The 17,073-nt window shown below is 42.6% G+C and overlaps 1 protein-coding gene across 1 annotated transcript in view; it reads left to right on the top strand.

Annotated features, from left to right (window-relative positions):
• The window catches only part of COL5A2 (collagen type V alpha 2 chain), a 187,401-nt gene that overhangs the window by 153,129 nt on the left and 17,199 nt on the right, over nt 1-17,073 (top strand). The window contains exons 34-47 of the mRNA XM_081855923.1: nt 862-969; nt 1,076-1,129; nt 1,662-1,715; nt 1,825-1,878; nt 6,382-6,435; nt 8,044-8,151; nt 8,242-8,295; nt 8,491-8,544; nt 9,298-9,459; nt 10,468-10,575; nt 10,809-10,916; nt 12,973-13,026; nt 14,754-14,861; nt 16,285-16,338. Of these exons, the coding sequence (XP_081712049.1) occupies nt 862-969; nt 1,076-1,129; nt 1,662-1,715; nt 1,825-1,878; nt 6,382-6,435; nt 8,044-8,151; nt 8,242-8,295; nt 8,491-8,544; nt 9,298-9,459; nt 10,468-10,575; nt 10,809-10,916; nt 12,973-13,026; nt 14,754-14,861; nt 16,285-16,338 (1,134 nt within the window). The remainder of the gene's footprint in view (nt 1-861; nt 970-1,075; nt 1,130-1,661; nt 1,716-1,824; nt 1,879-6,381; nt 6,436-8,043; nt 8,152-8,241; nt 8,296-8,490; nt 8,545-9,297; nt 9,460-10,467; nt 10,576-10,808; nt 10,917-12,972; nt 13,027-14,753; nt 14,862-16,284; nt 16,339-17,073) is intronic.

The raw sequence follows: 17,073 nt of genomic DNA, 5'->3' as shown, positions 1-17,073 counted from the left end.
TGTACTCCAGAATCCTAACATGAGCATTGGTGTTTTTGGGGTTTTTTGGCTAATTAATTATTATTAAGTTTTCAAAAAAGAGATCAACAAATTTATCAAATCTCAAATTAATTTCCAGTTTAATGTATCTTTAGAGGTTGACTTCCGACTCATACTTCCATAGTACTTTTTTTTTTAATCGCCCGCCCTTTCCTACCGCATTATACAAAGAGATCTCCTCTGTTACAAAACCTGATGTAATTATGGTCATCTTTCTGCCATTGCTTAAGCTAATGTGAGCATTGTTGACATCCATTTTCCTGCAAAAACGTTAAGCAGAAAAATATAACAGAAAAATGAAGAGGAGATACAAGAGGATTGGAAGAAATTTAAAGAATATTTAGCCAAATGTTGTGATATAGGATAAGTAGAAAATTCTTGGAAGTAACAAATAGGCTTAGGGGTAGAATAAGAATGTGTGTAGTAAATATTAAGGATTAGAATATTAATAAAGGAGAAGAGGTTCGTTAATGAAAGGAGTTAATATTAGAAATATGAAGTAGGAGAACTGTTATATAGGTGATTTAATGAAATTCAGATAGAGGGGGTTTGAGGAAGTCAGTTATCAATGTAATGAGAATTAGATATTTAAAGATACAAATTTCCTTTGTGTTTAGTTGTGTTTATTGTGGTGTAATGTGTTTTTCTTTGTTATGTGGTTTGTTATGTCTTTTTTGTGATAAATGTGGAAAATCAATTTAAAAAATTGGAAAAAAGAAAGAAAAATGAAAGCAACTCCTGTAAGTTTCCATAGATATGAGAAGACCTCCTAATTTCCATTTTGCGACGGAAAAAAGACCCAATATCCTTTATTCACTGTAGGGGAATCCTGGCCCCACTGGAACTCCTGGAGATCAAGGGCCACCAGGTCTTCAGGGTATGCCGGGAGAAAGAGGTATTGCTGGAACTCCTGGTCCCAAAGGCGATAGAGTAAGCCTCCCCCCCCCCATTATTTCTCCTTCAAGTACTGGTTTTCTGTCCATGATTCTGTATCATGCATTGCAAATAACTTGAACTTTCGTTATGCTTTTTTCAGGGCAGTATAGGAGAAAAAGGCAGTGAAGGGACAGCTGGCAACGATGGCGCAAGGGTGAGTCAATTATTGGTTTCTCTTCTTATCTCCCCCACCCACATCCTGGTGACATAATAATGTGCTCTAAAATCCTCTTTGGATGCTCATACAATTGGGAATTCCCGGTGACGAGAAATCAACAACTATGCACGCTAAACCGTAGCAATGTGGTTTTGATATCAGGAGTTAAGAAACTGGAGTTGGTTTTGAGGATGGGGTGGAGCTGAGACACACAGCTCCTTTTATCTCCGTGCTCTTCATACTGCAGTCATTTTATTCCAGAAGTGTCACACACACCATTTGAAAGTGCCCAACCTAGTAGCTCCAGAATCAATTTTACTATAGGGTTCAAACCTTGGCAGTTTTTAAACAAAGGCTGGATAGCCCCCTGGCATATATAACATAGTTGAGATTCCTTCCTTGTGGGGCTTGAACTCGGATGACCCCTGAGGTCCTTTCCCCAAGTTTGGGAAACCCTGCTTTCAATGCAGGACTCTGAAAATTCACTCCTTTGACTGGATATTTACTATTATTATTTATTATTCCATAGGGTCTCCCAGGTCCATTAGGCCCAGTTGGCCCCGCAGGTCCCGCTGGTGAAAAGGTAAAAGGATTTTGGTAAACACATCAGTGTCCTTTATGGTATTCTATTACTTTTTATCTATTCCAGACTACGCACAATAATATATTGTGTACTTTTTCCCCCCTTAAAGGGTGAACCTGGTCCTCGAGGTTTAGTCGGTCCTGCAGGCTCTCGTGGAAATCCTGTAAGTGAACAACTGCATTTACATTCCTTGTTTTTCTTATGCTTTTGTTTTTCCTTGCAAAGGTCCAGTTCCTTCTCCTCCTGCTGCTCCCGCCTGCTTACTTAGTTACTCTCTAGCTGCTTCTTTCACCCCAGGATTCCCTGCCTCCACACTTTTTTTTTTATTATAATATATTTATTAGCAGTTTTTTAATTTAGTTACAATTCGAATAAACAATACAATATAACATATCTTTTAACATAATCTTCTTAACTTCTTTGGACTCCCTCACATCTCTCGCTCCTGCGTTCCTAGCCAAAAAAATATTTTCCAGCAAATTTGTTCCCTTATTTCCATTCTTATTATCTAATTTTCCGATATTATATCTCTAATTTTTGATATCCTTTATTCAAATCTTAAAGAATTAAATATAACTTAAAATTTTTCCAAAGGTTTGTCTTTTCTTAAATTTAACTTATCTTCATATATCACCTCCTCTATCTTAATGGTGCCCAGTTGTTTATATTCTTGCATCCTTCTTAACATTCATATAATTTACAATATTTTTGTAGATAAATCTTAAATTTCTTCCAATCTTCTTCCAACATCTCTTCTCCCAGGTCTCGGATTCTGCCAGTCATTTCAGCCAATTCCATATAGTCTGTCAGTTGCATCTGCCATTCTTCCAGTGTGGGTAGATCTTGGGTTTTCCAATGCTTAGCGACGAGTATCCTTGCTGCTGTTGTTGCATACATAAAAAATGTTCGGTCCTTCTTTAACACCTTCTGGCCGACGAAACCCAAAAGGAAGGCCTCTGGTTTCTTAGAAAAGGTATACTTAAATACCTTTTTCAACTCATTATATATCATTTCCCAGAAAGCCTTCACTCTAGGGCAAGTCCACCAGAGGTGAAAGAATGTTCCTTCACTTTCCTTACACTTCCAACATTTGTTATCAGACAAGTGGTATATTTTTGCAAGTTTGACTGGGGTCATATACCATCTATATATCATTTTCATAACATTTTCTCTCAAAGCATTACATGCAGTGAAATTCAACCCAATAGTCCACAACCTCTCCCAGTCCTCAAACATAATATTATAACCAATGTCCTGTGCCCACTTTATCATAGCTGATTTGACCGTTTCATCTTGTGTGTTCCATTTTAACAGCAAGTTATACATTCTAGAGAGTACCTTAGTTTTGGGCTCTAGAAGTTCAGTTTCTAACTTCGATTTTTCCACCTGGAATCCTAACTTTTTGTCAAGTTTAAAAACTTCTTTAATCTGAGCGTAGTGCAACCAATCTCGCACTTTATCCTTCATTTTCTCCTGACTCTGCAGTTTCCAATTGTCTCCATCCTTTTCTAGAATTTCCCAATACTTCGGCCATTTGGCCTCCATATTGAGTCTTTTCCGGGCCTTAGCTTCCAATGGTGAGAGCCACCTTGGAGTTTTACTTTCCAATAAGTCTTTGTATTTTGTCCAGACATTAAATACTGCTTTTCTGACAATATGGTTCTTAAAAGTCTTGTGAATTTTAACCTTGTCATACCACAAATATGCATGCCATCCGAAAGCGTTGTTAAATCCTTCCAAATCTAAAACATCAGTGTTCTCAAGAAGCAGCCAGTCTTTCAACCAGCAGAAAGCTGCTGATTCATAGTACAACCTTAAGTCTGGCAGGGCAAAGCCCCCTCTTTCTTTCGCGTCAGTTAATATCTTAAACTTAATTCTGGGCTTTTTGCCCTGCCAGACAAATTTGGAAATATCTCTCTGCCACTTCCGAAAGCACTCCATTTTGTCCACAATCTGCAAAGTTTGAAATAGAAACAGCATTTTTGGCAATACATTCATCTTTACAGCAGCGATTCGGCCTAACAAGGAAAGTTTCAATCTTGACCAACTTTCTAAGTCTCTCTTAATTTCTGACCAGCATTTCTCATAGTTGTCCTTAAAAAGACTCAGGTTTTTTGCTGTTATGTTTACCCCTAGGTACTTTACTTTTTTCACCACGTTTAACTCTGTCTCTTTCTGAAACCTTTCTGACTCTGTAACTGTCAATTTTTTTCCCAATACCTTAGTTTTCTGCTTGTTCAATTTAAATCCCGCCACCCGACCAAACTCTTGAATTAATTATAATACTCTTTTCGTACTGGGTTCTGGCTCCTGTAAGGTCAAAACCAAGTCATCTGCAAAAGCTTTAAGTTTGTACTGTTTCGCTCTGACCTGAATTCCTTTAACCAACTGGTCTCCTCTAATCATATTCAAGAGCACCTCCAGGACTGAAATAAATAACAATGGGGAGATAGGGCAGCCTTGTCGTGTCCCTTTCTCAATTTTAAACTCTTCTGTAACCACATTGATAGTTAACAAACTATCAATTAGCCTTTTGTTCTGAATAGATTGCATCTATCCCATTTTCGAACCCCTGACCCACTCCCATCCCTTCCAAATTTTTCTTCATAAATTTCCAGGAAATATTGTCAAAGGCCTTCTCCGCATCTATAAAAATTAGCACAGCTCTTGTGTTAATGTTTGTTTGCAAGAGTTCCAAAATGTCTATAATATTCCTTGTGTTGGCAAACAACTGTCTGCCTGGGAGAAAGCCTGCCTGGTCCTTGTGAATTACTTCATTTAAAACTTTTTTAAGTCTTCTTGCTAAAATGTCTGCAAATATTTTGTAATCCACATTTAAAAGGGAGATGGGACGTCCCAATTGGGATGTATGAAGAGGGGGTGGGGGGAAGTCAGGGAAAGAGGGTAAAGAAAGTAAGAGTATGAAACTATACATGTTTTGTTTTTGTTTTTGTTTTTGTTTTGTGTGTATAAAATGTGAAAATTTAATAAAAAAAATTTTAAAAAATAAAAAAATAAAAGGGAGATGGGACGGTAGTTCTTAAGTTGTGTTTTTTCCGTTTCCAATTTGGGTATCAATGTGATAAAGGCCTCTTTCCACGATTCCGGCGCCTTCTTCCCCTCCAAAATTTCATTGCCTACCTCCATCAGTGGTTGTATCAAATAGTCTTTCAATGTCTTATAATACTTGGAGGTAAGCCCATCTGGTCCTGGAGATTTGCCCAATTGCATGTTCTGAATGGCTTGTTCAATCTCTTGTCGTGTAATTCTGCAGTTTAGGATTGATCTGTTCTCTTGTGACAATTTTGGTAGCCCATTCTTTACCAAAAATTGTTCTATCTCAGCCTCATCTTGCGGCCCTTGGGTGTACAGTTGTTTAAAACATCTCTGGAAACACTTCCTAATCTCCATAGGGTTCTGTACATTTTTTCCTTCAATCTCTAAATTTGTAACTGTGTTCATTTTTTGTCTCTTCTTCAACTGCCAAGCTAGCAGTTTCCCACATTTGTTTGCCGATTCAAATGTTTTTTGTTTCATTAGTTTAACTTTCCACTCAATTTTCTGGTTTATTAATCTGGAATATTGTGCCTGATAAAGTTTAATTTCTCTCAGAATCGGCTGTGACTTCGGTTTTGATCTTAATTCCTTCTCACATTCTTTAATTTTCTCCAAAATAATGTCTTTTTTCTCATTTTGTGCCCTTTTCTTAACAGTGTTCTGTTGTATCAAGAACCCCCTCATCACGGCCTTGCTTGCGTCCCAGATAATTCTTTTTTCCACCGTCGTTTTCAAATTTATCTCAAAATAATCTTTCAAAGTTTTTTGGGCCTTCTTAGTAATTTCCTGATCTCAAAACAAATTGTCATTCATCTTCCATCTAAAAGAGCCAGCTGGTTGTAGTCTTATATCCATCTTTACTGCATTATGGTCGGAGCAGGTCTTTGGGCAGATTTCCACCTTTCTGGTCTTAGGTGCCAACCCTCTAGATATTTGGTCAATTCTTGTCCATGTCAGTTGGGCTTCAGAAAAGAATGTTCCCTCGCCCTGCCTCCACACTTAATTAGTTTCTTCTATTTAACTTGACCAAGCTTTCTCAACATGTTAAGTTTCACTTGCCCTTATACTGCTAACTATGCATCTCTGTTAGTCTTGTGATTCTGTGCATCCATCATTTTGAGTTCCCTCGATTTCTCCCTACAATTAACCCCCCCAAAATGATTTGTTAGCTAAATAATTATATGTACATGAATATGCGTGTGCTATTTTAGTCCTTTGGTAAAACTTAAAAGAGCTTTGTCGTAAAATAAGTAATTACTTTGGGCATTGAAAAGCCATCCCTACTTATAGCATATGGGAATGATGGACATTATGACAATTACCAAGGTGAGTCCCTGAGTACGGAGAATAAATATAGGCTTGCGCATTGCTTTCTGGGCTTCTTTCCTAAATTATCTATAACTGTACTATTAGCTTCTTTTACGAAACAAATGGTGTAACAAGTGTAGCTGTAGCATAAAATCAACTTATTTTCCAACAGAAAGTTCCTTAGAATCATTCCTGTCCCACTCATGTTATTTTACTATAGACGACTGCATTTTATGTCTTTAGAAGCAAGTTTTGAATATCCCTTTAAAACCATTTTTCTCTCTCTAAATTTCATTCTCAGGGTTCCCGTGGTGAAAATGGCCCAACTGGTCCGGTTGGTTTTGCTGGTCCCCAGGTATGCGAATCTTCTAATAAGTTTATTTTAATCACCACCTGTTATGGCATCCATGTTATCTTCTGCACAGTAAGATGCTAGACTATTCTGAAAGATTCTTAAAACAAGGGTCATTTGCTAGCATTTGTAAAATAGCCCTTAGAACAGTAGTAAATGCAAGTCATTAAAACATTTTGCTGATAACAGGTTGAAACACTTTGATGCTATGGCCTTACGTTTTTACCACTCAGATGTACCCAAGTGAATTTCCTTTATTTGTGCTCTACCTAGTTATCAGTATAGGGATGTGTCATAGCCAGTGGCGTAGCGTGGGTTGTCAGCACCCGGGGCAAGGCAAGTAATTTGCGCCCCCTAACCCGTGGATTTGCGCCCCCTAACCCGTGGATTTGCCCTAACCCCAAATGTTGCGCCCGGTGCGGCCGGCCCCCCCTGCACCCCCCACGCTACGCCACTGGTCATAGCTGAGAGATAGAGCATGTGCATTTTCATGCAGGACATCCTAGGAAATCTCCAAGATTTCCAGATAGGACTGGGAAAAGTTTGTGCCTGAAATCCTAGAGAGTGTCAGGGGCTGGTCTGAGAAGGAATGGTGGGAACCACTGCCCCCCTCTTCCTGCACCTTCCTGAGAAGAGGAGGACTGTATAGATTTAGAACAGTGGTTTGCAGAAGGTCATAGTTCAGAGGCTGCAGAGGGGAGAAGCTGGGAAATATTGGGAGAGCAGCAGGAAGAAGAAGCACCCGGGGAGAGACAGCTAGCAGACTCAGTGTCCCTTGAAAGCATTCCTAAACCCCCCTCTCCCAGAGCCTTGAGGGTAGTAGAACAGAAAGCTCAGAGGCAGAAAGCAAAGATCAGCTGGCGCAGGGGTGACATAGAATAGAAGGGACTTTACTTGGAATAGAGTGGGACTTTACTTGGAGCAATGCCATTATCTAAGAGAGACTGCATTCCTTTGTCTCTCTCTATGAATATTGAATAAACTACTTGGTAAGAACTCTTCTGGTTTTTCTGCTTCTTGGCACCCCACCGTTTGAGAGATAGGATTCCCTGAAGCCTTGACAGAGAGCCACTGGCATTCAGTGTAGACCTCATTGGACCAATTTTCTGGCTTCCGGAACAGTTCAAAAACCAAGCCACGGAAGCCGTGCTGGACATTCGGCTTCTGAAAATGGTTCATAAACCAGAACAATCACTTCTGGTTTTCGATCGTTTGGGAGCCAAAACATACGAGTTCAAAGGTGTTTAGCTTCCGAGGTTCCACTGTATAAGGCAACTTCTTTGGTGGAGAATAGAATACATCTAAATTATGTAATCGATTCCAGACTACATACAGCCTTGACTATTATTTACATTGTATATGCAAGGAGTTTTGTTTTTGATTTTTAAAGGGGTGTGGGTATCTGGGGGTTGTTTGTTGTGTATATTTTTAGAAAGTGAAAAATAAAGCAGTTTAAAAATAAGCAACTTCGTACGTCCAATGTCACGCAAATGCATTAAATAAACGAATAAACTTTGCTATTCAGTGATCCATTCGTGCTTAGAATGTAAAGCTGGGAACCTTTCAAAGGTCTCTAACATGGCATTTCCTTCTGTGTGTCCGTGTTTACAGGGGCCTGATGGTCAGCCAGGTGTGAAAGGTGAACCTGGGGAGCCTGGGCAGAAAGGAGATGCTGGATCTCCAGGACCCCAAGGTCTTGCAGGGTCTCATGGACCACCAGTAAGTAAAAGCAGCGCTGGAAAAGGTGATGCAGGGTTTCTGTCTATTGCAGCAACTGAATATCTCCTTTGTTTTCTCATTTCCATTCAGGGTCCTTCTGGGGTCCCTGGACTAAAAGGTGGCCGTGGTACTAAAGGACCCCCAGTAAGTAGATTTGCTTTCTATTAATTTAATTTAGTAATTGAATTTAATAAAAAATATTGGGAATGTCTAGGCCTTAATTGATATTGATTTGTGTTTTGTTTTTGATAATTAAATGAAATGCATGATATGTGGATGTTTGTTTTATAGATACGGTGCAATTTTTCTTGTCTCATGTCTGTGTCTGTTTATTTCTAGGGTGCTACAGGATTCCCCGGATCTGCTGGAAGAGTTGGGCCCCCGGGACCTACCGTAAGTTGAAACATTTTTTGGGAGGTTGCTATTTTTTTAAAAAATAATAATCAAGTATAAATATACATTCTAAATTAATGCAAACTTACTAATACAAATCTAGCATCGTTTGCTTTCAGTAGGTTGATTCTGAGTTTGACTAGCATTGAACAACACCCTACCATTTTTGATTAGCCAAGTGGGCCAAGTGCTAAATTTAGACTGGGTAACCTATGCTCTTCCTTCCTTTCACAGCTTAAGACTTTCTCACACAAGGGGTTGTTGTGAGGATAAAGGGGTGTGAAATGAAGATATACCGTGTATGCTCCTTTGAGTTTATTGAAGGCAAGATCATAATGTTATAAACTGGTTGTAACTAGGGCACATGATCTATTTTTAACACCCCACTGGAGTAAGGTATAATTCATGTGAGAAACCATCTCAAATTAATTTGGACCGCTTTGCCAATGTCTAGATTTGGGGTCATCTGCCTCTCATGGGTGTGGAGGAGAAATTGAAGGTAACATGCTATCCCACCCTTAAGTGAATTCTAAGTCAGAAGCAATATGTGTTGGGAGCATATGCTGTATTTCCTTACCCAGTTTATGAAATAAATAAAAGGGACAGCTCAATAATGAGGCTGTTATGTAGAATTTGAAAATAGTCACACATTTTTTAAAAACGAAAAAAGCTAGTGCCTGGAAAGGAGACTGCCTGGAAAACATCTAGCTCCCTGCCTTTGCGTTCAGTTCTAACCCAAACTTTCATTTCTAGGGAGCTCCTGGCCCAGCTGGGCCTCTTGGTGAACCAGGCAAAGAAGGTCCTCCTGGTCTTCGTGGAGATCCTGGCTCTCATGGTCGAGTAGGAGATCGAGGTCCTGCAGGTCCACCTGGCAGTCCTGGAGACAAAGGAGACTCAGGAGAAGATGGACAACCTGTAATTTGGAGCGGTGCTTGGGGAGGGTTTTCTATTTGCTTTCCTTTCCAAAATATGTTTTGTTTTGTTTTTGTTTGAAAGATCCAGTCATTTGGCTTCCTTGAACAGGATTAACAGCAAGAAACATTTTATAACCAAACAAAAATCTCATCCCCAGGAGGCACAAAGATACGTCAGTTTCTGCCTTTCTGTGCCATGGCCGCCATTCTTCTCTCATGACCTCACTTATGGTCCTTTTCCCTCAGCAGTCCTAATTCCCTTTCTCCCCATCTTGCAGCTTCCCCTATTTTTCTTTCCCATCTTGGCCAACATATAATTCCTCCCAAGCCTTGCACGCAACACATGGGCACTCCTACTTTGATCCCCAGTGTCCATTCTCCCATGGCCTTTACCCAAATGGCCAAGGTCTGTTTGGGAATGAGCTAAAGGGAAGTACAAAAGACATCCATCATTGAAATGCTGTTTATTCCATTCCATTTTTACAGTATACATTACAGTAGACGCTCGGGTTGCGAACGTGATCTGTGCAGGAGGCACGTTCGCAATCCGCAGTGCCACGTCTGCGCACATGCGGGTTGTGATTCAGTGCTTCTGCGCATGCGCAAAGCATGATTTAGCATTTCTGCGCATGCACGAGTGCCAGAAGTAACCCGTTCCGGTACATCCGGGTTTCGGCGTCTCTGTAACCTGAAAATGCGCAACCTGACGCATCTGTAACCCGAGGTATGACTGTACCATCAAACCATTTCTCACAAGTCACACGTGACAACAGGATTGAAAACTTCCATGTCTGTTCTTTTCTTATTTAAAACTGGGGCCTTCTAGTGGCATTACGGTGTTTCATTTCTGCATCTTGTTCTGACATCTTTCCCAGTTGCTACTCTTTATAGTACAGTTAGTACTTTCCCCCCTTTATCCCTAAAACAAACTAGAGCTGTACACTTGGGTTAAATATGCATCTTAGAGTCTGCAATGCAATCCCCCTGTCTTGTCACTTCTACCTCCTAGGGTCCTGATGGTCCTCCAGGCCCTGCTGGAACTACTGGCCAGAGAGGCATTGTGGGTATGCCAGGTCAACGCGGAGAAAGGGGCATGCCTGGGCTACCTGGTCCTGCTGTGAGTATCAGCAAAATGTGATCCTAGTCTCTTCTCCATAGGCTGTTTCCGCCCCACACTGTTCTGTCGCTTAGTAGAACAACACAAAAATTTGAATGACACACATTATAGTTATTCTTAATGCTGCACCGATACTCATTCAGATTTACTCCCAATGTGAAAAGAGTGGTATGTTTCACAAAATGCTTCTTCAGTGACCTTAACCATAGGCATGATATTTCTTTTCATTCTAGGGCACACCAGGAAAACAAGGCCCAACAGGACCACCAGGAGACAAAGGACCTTCTGGGCCACTAGGTCCTCCAGGTGCTCATGGCCCAGTGGGTGAAGCAGGTCCAGAAGTAAGTGGCTTTTTCTAGGCTACGGTAATATATTAGAAATATAGGTATAGTGCTTATTTTTCAGCCAGACCGCCCTGGAGCAGGGGCGTAGGAAGGGGGTGGGTGGGAGCGGATCACCCTGGGTACCCTCACGGAGGGGGGTGACATTTGGTGCACTGGCCGCCTGCGACTCCCAAGCCTACCCCGAGCCGTCGGGGTAAGGGAGGGGAGCTGCGCCACTTTGCCAGTGGCACTCCCCCTTTCCCCTTCATTTTGACAGCTTGGGGGAGGCTTGGGAGTTGCGGGTGGCATGCCGATTGTCCTCCATGGGCAGCTCGCTCTGCCCCCGGCTGCAGGGCTCACACACCACTCCAGGCACCTCAGCGGCTATCCCACATGTGGGAGGGCACCCTCCGTGCCATGCCCCTCTTGGGAGCGCGCCTGCCCTGGGCAGCGGGTGCATATGCCTCCAGCGCTGCCCTGGAGCACAGTTCCAGTACCTCTCAGGTGGGTGCCATTATGGGCCACCGCTCCCCTCACCTGCTTCTTGCCTTTATGTACTTCTGAGAAGCCCAATACAAACATTTCCATTTTAAATGGAAGCTGGCCAACATGTGCAAACACCTTTTTTCAGATCTACGACTCCACCTTGCTCCTAGCTGCAATTGGTCAAGCTATAGCGTGGGGCCAATTCTCATTTCCTTTTCTTCAATTTGTTTCCCGTCTAGCAGTGGCGGGCTTTAAGCTTCCCAGCCAGGCACATAAATGCACATTTGCGCGAGGGCCCTTTTGAGCTGCCCTAGCCATCCACATGAATCTAAGAGAAAAAGGGAGGCGGGGGCACATTTATTTAACCTACACCAGAACCACGAGCAACCCCCCCCAAACCAGCTAGGGTGTCGGCTTGTTGTAGTTTTTAGCACCTCTATTGTTATGCTGGCATCTGTTCAGGGTTGCCCCAAGTCACCCGGCAAATTTACAACTTCATGGTGAGTTCTGGTACCTATTTTTCTTGAGGGGTGAAAAACCCCCACTGTAAACGTATGACATAGTAATTGCACTGATTAAATGTTCCAATTCACAGAAGCTTATGTTTACAGTTTAATTAGCTGAAAGCCCCTCAGGCCGAGTGGTGCATAATTTGAAACAACAGTAATACCTAAAAATATCAAGGTAAAAGCAGAGCAGCAGAACAACCATATGGGGCAAGATGGTTGTAAAAATACAATAGCTGAAAGGCCTGCACAAATTGCCTGGTGATGGAAAACCCATGGGCTCGGTGGCAGACTTGCCTCCCTGGAAAGACGGCTCTAAGGTTGAGGGACACAATCTTTCAGAGATCTTCAACTACTTAAATTTTGAGAGTAGGAGAACTGAGGAATACCCAAGACATTTAGTGCCTTAGTTATGCTTGGCAGCTTGATTTGGATTCAGAAATGGACAGAGAGCTTGCGTAGTTGTTTTAAAACTTCCGGACATGATTGAAATGCCTTGTCTCAGTATTATGATCTGGTTTCTGCGTTGTTTTTGAGGTCGTGACAGTAGCTGGAAAGTGTTTTGAGGGAAGTGAATTATAGTGAATTTTTCTCCTTGATAATATATTCTCAAAGCGCAAATTCTCACAGCTGAGTTTGTATGTGTCTGCCTGCAAATTTTGTACTTCAGTCAGGGCCGTCTTACCCATAGGCGCTAGGGGTGCGGGGCACCTGGGCGCCTGGCTCTCAGGGGCACCAGGCCGAGAGTCCAGGGCCTGAGAGTTGAGTCCGGGGAAGAGCCCGCCTGTCGGTTGGAGTGCCGCAGTGGGCTCTTCTGCTGCGGGCAGCTCTGTGCCGCAAGTTCAGGAGCAACCAAGCCAGCAAGACGCTGAGGTGGCCGACCAGTTCCGCCCTCCTGTATGCCTCGGACTGAGCAACCTGGGGGGGGGGGAATCTTTGCACCTTGGCACTGCATATGCCTAAGACAGCCCTGACTTCAGTTGCAGTTTCCAAACTGTGTTCAAGGGAAGTCCCATGCACACTGCACTGTTTAAGACATAATCAATGCCACTGTTAACACCTGACTTTATTTCGTGATGTAGGGGCCTGCTGGCAATGATGGTACCCCAGGACGAGATGGAGCTGTTGGAGAAAGGGTAAGAATAGTGTAAATTATTATATGGAGCTGTGTTGTAAGTTTTGGCGTCTTCTATGTCTTTGGGTTACATCACAATCCAAATTCTGAATTGCTGCAAGAAAAGCAAAGCTCAAGAGCTTCAAATAAGAAAGCCAAGAAAACAAACTTAACCATAGTTTCAGGGAGGGCCAGTATATCGTCCCCAATGTTTTAGAAGCTACAAGTCACCACAAAACCATTGGTCTCACTTGAGTGTAAAAGCTGCCAGTAGCTTTTATTTGTTGTATCAGGACTGCCAAAGGTTAGTGGTGGTACTTACACATGCCATATTTACATACAAACCATGCCAAATACAGTTGGTGCATCTCATTATTAAGATAACCTCATTGCTCATATTTGTGGCTGAGCCACCTGCCTGCATGGATGTGTTGATATTGTCCATGTGGATATGGGCTGTCAGTTTAAGAAGCAGATTTTCTGCTAGGAGTGAGGAGAATGACTCTACTCCATCTTCTCTCTTTCTCTCTCTCTCTCTCTCTCTCTCTCTCTCTCTCTCTCTCTCTCTCTCTCTCTCTCTTTCATGCCATGCTGGTTGTTTCAGTGCTGATTCAATTCGTGCAAGGGCATGCAACAAGATGTTGCAGTGTGAAATGATCTTGTTCAGATTTCCAACCAATCTGCAGTGTCCATTTCCAGGATACTCCATTACACTCCTCTTTCCTCCTGGTTTTCAATTCCCCCCGCCCACCAGACAGACACTCAGCATTCTATGGCTATTGAATTTGAATGAATGAATCTTTATTTGCATCAGCCATTGGCCATAGCAACAAAACAACAACGCGATATACAAAAACAGAAATAAAAGTCGATTATATAAAACACAGTTTAGGGTCCTGAGGCAGCAGTCAAATAGTGAACCTTATTCTGATGGCCCCAGCTAAAAACCTTGCAACCTTTGCTGTCACCTGCTCATCTTGATCTGCCAAGGACAATGTGGCAGTGATTGGGTGACCTGGAATAGACAATAAAAGAGGGGTGGTAATCTTACTCCTCGCGTCTTTATAAAGGGTGCAAGCCAGAAGGACCTGTGCCACCGATTCGGTATAGCCATCCCCACGGGGACATAAGCGTTTTTTGTGTGGAATCTGTTGGAATCGTCCCTCAAGTACAGCAGGGCAATACATTCAATCTTGTGAGGGTAAAAGTGTGTCTATGTTAGGCATAGGCAAACTCGGCCCTCCAGATGTTTTTCAGACTAGAATTCCCATCATCCCTGACCACTGGTCCTGTTAGCTTGGGATGACGGGAGATGTAGTCCTAAAACATCTGGAGGGCTGAGTTTGCCTATGCCTGGTCTATGTTTTAGAATTGCTAGGTTATGCAGATAGGGTGCCAGGGAGTCGAGATGGGAAGGTGGACAATATTCATACCTTGGGCAAAATTTCCTTATTGTGCTCAAGTTGTTCTGATGCTCAATATCATTTAGGTGCTGACAAATTAGACTGTTTGCTTTGCTCAAACCCAAAGTGAGTAGCTGTTGTGGCTATTGAATGGGCACATTCCTCACTGGGCTGTTTGAGGAGTCCTTCTCCCCTGCTTAGAATTGTTCCCTAAAATTATTTTGGTCTTCCTGCTAATACCTCTGCCCTGTGTGCATAAGGTGCTGCTTTATCTATGTAAGGATCGGCACTCAGAGAATGAATTTGTGAGATACAGATGAGTGAATATTTGTAATTCTTCTTGCAGGGTGACCGTGGCGAACCTGGACCGGCAGGCGTTCCTGGTTCTGTGGGTTCTCCAGGCACTCCAGGGCCAGTTGGTTCTCCAGGGGATGCAGGACTAAGGGGTGAACCAGTAAGTATGGGCAATTCCTTTTGCCTTTGTATGTAGTTTCTCCACCCTTGGTCTCCACCCTGTGCTCAGTTCTCACCTGTGGCTGTCAGTGTGGGACAGCGGCCACACCACGGGAAACAGCTTTCACTGGTTGCTAAACCAGGTGAGGGTAGTCAATGGTGAGTTAGGGACTTCCGCTGCATGTGAAGACAGGCTCCAGTGGATTGAGACCAGTAGTGGGTCCAATGGCCATGAAGGTGGTTTCTGTATGTGCTATAGAGGGAAGTGAGGGGCAGATGGGGCCCGTCAACCTGGGAAGGTAGCTCATTTAGGAGAAAGAAAACTCTGATCCTAAACTTCTGTTGCCTTGTGACAGTACTCATTTGGGAGAAAGGCTTTAGGACAGGCATGGCCAAACTTGGCCCTCCACCTGTTTGGGGACTACAGTTTCCATTATCCCTTACCTTTCCCGCCCCTACCTGGCCACAGTGATCCATGCGACAGTCGCCTCCAGGCTTGACTATTGTAATTCGCTCTACGCAGGGCTACCCTTGAAGCTGTCCCAGAAGCTCCAGCGGGTGCAGAATATTGCAGCGAGGCTCCTCACAGGGTCTCTGCTATGGGAGCATATTCACCCAGTGCTTTTCCAGCTGCATTGGCTCCCAGTGGAGTACAGGGCCAGATTTAAGGTGCTGGTTTTGACCTTTAAAGCCCTTCATGGCCTAGGACCCTCATACCTAGGGGACCGCCTCTCCCGGTATGCCCCATGGAGGACCATAAATAGCAACACCCTAGAGGTCCCAGACCCTAAGGAAGTTAGATTAGCCTCAACCAGAGCCAGGGCTTTCTCAACACTGGCCTGGTGGAACGCTCTGCCTCATGAGACCAGGGCCCTGCAGGATCTGATTTCTTTCTGCAAGGCCTGTAAGACAAGGCTGTTCCACCTGGCCTTTGGCTTGAAGTCAATTTGATTCCCTCCCCCTCTTTCTTTTTCCTTTCTCCTCCTGTGATGAGGCTGCATCTTAATTGTTTTAACGTTTTAATGTTGTATTTAAATCTTGTTTTTAAGTCGTATTCATTCAACTCGTTTTTATTATCGGTTGTTAGCCACCCTGAGCCCGGCCTTGGCTTGGGAGGGTGGGGTATAAATAAAATTTATTATTATTATTATTATTATTATTATTATTATTATTATCCCTGACCACTGGTCCTGTTAGCTAAGGATGATGGGAGTTGAAGTCCCAAAACTACTCTTCTTCTTCTTCTTCTTCTTCTTCTTCTTCTTCTTCTTCTTCTTCTTCTCAGATAGTGCCTGCCGTTATGAAGTGTCATTGGCGATCATAGAGATACTATGTAAAAGAACTATAAGCATGGTAATGAAGTTGATAAAATAATGGCATCAATCATGAATAAACTAATGAAACCACTTTTCATTTCCCTGTAGGGCTCTCGAGGTCCGATGGGCCCTTCTGGTCGTGCTGGAAAACGAGGTTTGCCTGTATGTCCTACATGAGTACTTTTAACTGACTGTAAATGAGTTAAATTTAGGGCAGGAAAAAATACCAGACCATTGCAGTTCTTTCTAGTTGTTTTCCAAAATTAGTGTCAGTTTCAAATCAGCTGTTAAAAAATAAATAAAGGGATAACATTGCATTTTGGTTCAACCAACTTAATGCAAGCAACCCATTGAAATATTTCAAATTAATCTAAATTTACTCATGAACTGAATCTTTGTACAAGCAATTTAGGATTTGCCTTGAAACGGCACGTGCCTTTACAGTCGTACCTTGGAAGTTGAATGGAATCCATTCAGGGAAGTCCGTTCGACTTCCAAAACTTTCAGAAACCAAAGCACGGCTTCTGATTGGCTGCAGGAAGCCGTGCCAGATGTTCAGCATCTGAAAACCGTTCGAAAACCGGAACACTCACTTCTGGATTTCGATTGTTCAGGAGCTGATTTGTTCGGGAGCCAAGGCATTTGAGATCAAAGGTACGACTGTACTGTAGTTTAAAAGTGAGTTCAGTAAGTATACACAGGGTTTGTACTTGTATTTATTAGTTGAATAAGCTTAAGGAAGCTGATGGATTCAAGCTTATGGAAGCTGAATCAGTAGCAAAATCTTTCTTTTTAGTTGGTTCCACCATTTGACTAGTGCAGCCAGTGGACTAATGTTCTTAAATGTACTTCCCTTCAAAGTTCTGAGCGAACAGAATTAACCAGAAGCTAGAAATT

Source organism: Podarcis erhardii (assembly GCF_964252035.2).
Source record: "Podarcis erhardii genome assembly, chromosome: 1".
NCBI lineage: Eukaryota > Metazoa > Chordata > Lepidosauria > Squamata > Lacertidae > Podarcis > Podarcis erhardii.
Note: the sequence above shows the minus strand (reverse complement) of the source record. Positions and strands in the feature narration are given on the sequence as shown.